The 4,677-nt window shown below is 29.9% G+C and overlaps 1 protein-coding gene across 1 annotated transcript in view; it reads left to right on the top strand.

The window, feature by feature from the left end:
* Positions 1-4,677, top strand: part of LOC105452936 (kinesin-like protein KIF19) — a 44,215-nt gene that overhangs the window by 17,436 nt on the left and 22,102 nt on the right. The window contains exons 5-6 of the mRNA XM_011694494.1: positions 1,014-1,163; positions 3,351-3,566. Of these exons, the coding sequence (XP_011692796.1) occupies positions 1,014-1,163; positions 3,351-3,566 (366 nt within the window). The remainder of the gene's footprint in view (positions 1-1,013; positions 1,164-3,350; positions 3,567-4,677) is intronic.

Raw genomic sequence — 4,677 nt, 5'->3', positions numbered from 1 at the left:
GTGGTTTCATCCCTTTAAACCGTTTTTGAGCCGCAACTGCTAATTTCTAAATTCATCTATTTAGGTAAGCTACATGTATAAAAAGTTTCGTTAAGATCAGAATTTGACACTTCGCGAAGTTCCCTTGTAAGTAACGATCCTGTACGTCTCCAAGTTATTAACCAGTAGTTTTCGGAATTTCCTTGGTATCCAATAAATATTAACTTTCGAATCTTTGGTTCCAGCTTCCTTCTTGGGCTACTTATATGGAATATGGGCATGCACAGTACAATCAAATACACGGATTTTTGACAAGTCCGGTTTTTCCATGTAACATTCATAGGACATCTTGTTACTTGTGCTAAAATGATCATTTTAAGTTCAATCGTTGACGAGTACGGTTGTAATATGTTACGCTTTTTATTTTAACTTTCTAGACCATGATTTTTACATTCTCATATTATTACGTTATTTATCAATTATTTATTTATACATTTATACAAAAATGCGGTTATGTGTATTCTGATGTGTCGGAGGCTATACAATGTGTCCAGCCTTTTAACGTTTGGACGACGTTGGTGAGGAGTTTGGATAGTTTTCTCACCAACCGATTGCAGTAGGATGCACATGTTAGAATTAAGCGTGAGACCACAATTTTGTAACTGACGATGGTTAAAAATGTCAGCCGAAACATCTGATTATTTGGAAGATTAAATCTTTTATATTATTAAATTGTGATTATCACTATAACCACGCCGATTTCCATTGCCAGTTTTTATTGTGTTATTTTAATATCGAGAATCTTATAGGAATTCTTTGTTATATAAGTCTTACTTCAATTTATATTTATTACTCTATATCTCTATCTATTACTATATCTATTACGACTAACTACAATATATCTATTACTCGATTGAAAATAGATTTTATTTGTCTTAATTAAGAATCCTTTCACGTACATTTGCAGAGTTATCTGGATTATTTTTTAGAATATTATCGGATCTCTTCTATTAAACGCTTTCATTCTATTATAGGTGACAATGTCGTACATGGAGATTTACAATGAAAACATTCGTGATCTTCTCAATCCCAATTCAAGATATCTGGATCTGCGCGACGATACTCGTAGTGGCAATGTTCAAGTTTCAGGATTAACGGAAGTTTCTACTAATTCGACAGAAGAGGTATTTATACGTTTTGAATGAAATATTAAGAAGATAGATTAAATTAAAACTAATCAAAATATTCATTTTTTAAATTTTAAAACAAATAAATTGGTATCAAACATATATTAGGCCATATGCGAGCCAACACTGATGACGGTGTGTAATAATTTCTTTTTACAATATCCAACCCCACGTAGACTGCACGCCGCTCATCGGTCTTGAAATGCTTTACATGAGGCCAGAATAACTTGTAACAAATTAATTCGATTAATGATTTAATCTTTTTGATGCTATACGCATCTATATCCCCTTCCCCTCCAAATCTGTAGAATCATTTATTGCGAAAAAATCACCTCAGCTCTCAATCAGAAATCGAATCCGGATCTCCACGTTTGCCGGACAAAATAGATTGGTTTCTACACATTTTTATATATACTTTTAGTTGCATCTAAATATTCATGAAAAGCCATTAAGGTATAGTCATCTCGGTTTAAATGAGTCATCTCTCAGTTTAAATGATTAGAAGAGAATAATCACAAAATAACTAAAACAGTTAATTTTAATTTTTTAATTTATTTTTATTTTCTATCATCCGTATTCTTGATTTAAAACAGAGGAAAAAATAAATTGTTGTGATAAATATGAAATTGTGATGCAAATTGTGATCCAAAAGTATCAAAATTTTTAGTACTAAAAAATTATAATTTTATTAAAAATTAAGTGCAATTAAAGTTATTAAAAGAACAGAGATTTTACAAATTATAACTGTATACATATATTTAAAATATAGAAAGGGTTTATTTGTAAGAAAACATCGAACAAAATAGCCAATTTTACGAGAAGAAATAAAAAAAAATAATGCAAATATGTTAACTTAGTAATTAGAAAAAAAACACAAGGATAGGTAATATAGAGGAGAGTGGGCATGAAAGAATCATGTTTTGAAAGAGTTAATTCGTATTTCAACTAACTGAATGTAGCTAAAAATTTAAAAATACTTTTATTTAGCAACACTGAAACTACAACATCTAGGCATTTGACAGTCAACATCAAAATATAAGTGCTGTGTAGTGAGAGGTGAAAGATTACGACGAAAAGTAAATTTATGATTTAAATTTCTATATGTCTTTTGAATTTATTTGCGATTAACTTTTAGAAAAAAAAACTTTTTAAACTTTACTTTTAGAAAGGATTTTAAGAAAAAATATTTTTTAAATCAAATGTTACATACATTAACGTAACTAAAAACGTAGTTAACAATTCTTTTGTTTGTTTTAGTTTATCAGATATTTGATTTGATTTTTGACACATAACGTTGTGAAAGAGCCAATAAATATTGGTAGCTATGAAAAAATCAGCTCTTTTGTTACTTTGGTAAATATTTCGATGAAGAGAGACTGCTCCAATGATTTTGACCTTGACATATGTATTATTATGACCCTGAGTAACCTTCAACAGATTTTAGTCGCCGCTCGTCCTTTGTTAAAAAGTTATTAATAAAAAACGTTATGAACATTAACGGTAATTATTCACATTAGGAAATCTCCAATGATCTTGATTTTGACATATTATCAAGGTCATGACCTTGAGTGGCCTTTGATAAGTTTTAGCTATTTTACTTTACAACGCGAAGCGAGGTCCAACCCTTCCCTCCCCCCTATGTACGGGGCGAGACGAGGTCTACAACTGTATTGTTCTACATGGGTTTAAGAGTTTCTACGCAAAATGAGTTCCAATCCTCTCCTCCCCTCCGTGTAAACCCATATGAAACAGTACAAATATAGACCTTGTTTCGCCCCGTACATAGGGGGAAAAGAAGGGTTGGACCTCGCTTCGCGTTGTAAAACAAAATAGCTAAAACTTATCAAAAGTTACTCAAGGTCATGACCTTGACAAAATCTATTAAAGATCATTCAACATATGCCAAGGTCAAGGTCATTGGAGATTCCCTATAATAAATATATAATTACCGTTAATTTTCGTAACTTTTTTTATTAATAACTTTTTAACAAAGAACTTGCGACGGCTAAAATCTGTTGAAGGTCACTCGGGATCATGACCTTGACAACATATGTCAAGATCCATGACGTTGAAAACATATGCCAAGGTCAAGGTCATTGGAGCAGCCTCTCTTCATCGAAATATTTATCATTGTATTTTTTTAGAATGGGGTAATCGCATGATCAGTTTATTTAATATTTGCAGGTTATGCAACTGTTACACAGAGGTAACAAAGCAAGGACAATGGAACCGACCGCCGCGAATAAAACTTCATCACGAAGTCATGCACTTCTCAGCGTTATGATCAAACAAGTCTCCCATCGGGTTCAAGATGATGGTCAACGTGTGCGCAACAAAATGAAGCAGGGAAGATTATTTATGATCGATCTTGCCGGATCCGAACGGGCTAAGCAAACAAAGGTAATTTTTTTTTTCAAATTTCATTTTTTTTTTCGAATTAGAATGTTTAATACAATAGGTAATATTTTAGGTAATATTTTCAGTTTTTATTTTTAAGCTTTTACTTTAGTATTAAGAAGTGATAACTTTATTCGAGTTTTTTTTTTGATAAAATAAATAATCTTTCTAAAGATTGATTTTAGCAAATATTTTTCACAAATTTATTAATATTTTACTAACTTTAAATAATTTATATATTTGATTTTGAATAACTTTTTAAATAAGAGCCTACACATATAAACAACACATATTTACAATTAATTTTCACTGCTGTATGCTTTGATGCTTGTGTAATCATTTAAAAATCGATGATTTTTTTAATGATAAATATTTCTTGTAAAGTTAATTATATTGGAAAAAATAAAAAATAATTAAAATAATGCCATTGTAAAATAAAACACTTAAATTTTATTTACATTCCATACTAAAAAAAAAAACTAAATATAAAAATAAAAACATTTGTAAAATATATCTTAATTTTTTAATTTAAAAATACGATTTTTTATTTAATTAAAAAAACGAAATTTTTTAATTACTAGAACAAAATCAAGCGCGCGTCATTTATTTACTATCCCTGAAAAATAACACCCTCCCCCCCCCACCCACACACACACACACGCATGCACTCACGCACGCACGCACGCATGTACGCATGCACACTCAAATACAAATATCATATTAAATATATCATTACTTTTATACATATATCTCTTACATATATCTCATGTCCTATTTAAAAAAAAGGTATGTTAAGTCGATAACTCCCATTTATCATCTTACTTTTTTCTTTTAGGTATCAGTTTTTGTTTAACAAAATATTTTAATACTGCTAACAATATCTTTTGTAATCAACAGATATGTAGAAACATGTTTTTTACAATGATTAAGAGAAAAAGGAATTAAAGGAATAAAATAGCGATAGAAGGAAAAAAAAGTATAAGATTTTTGAAAAAGAGAATTAAATTCATTGGTCTTTTATAAAATATTACATAAGTACATGTCGCTTCACCTTCATGTGTTACATACATAATTGTCAGATGCTGTGTCTAATTATCACAGCAAATAATTAGAC

This window comes from Wasmannia auropunctata, unplaced genomic scaffold (assembly GCF_000956235.1).
Source record: "Wasmannia auropunctata unplaced genomic scaffold, wasmannia.A_1.0 LD336024.1, whole genome shotgun sequence".
Classification (NCBI taxonomy): domain Eukaryota; kingdom Metazoa; phylum Arthropoda; class Insecta; order Hymenoptera; family Formicidae; genus Wasmannia; species Wasmannia auropunctata.
This window is presented reverse-complemented; position numbering and strand designations above follow the sequence as displayed.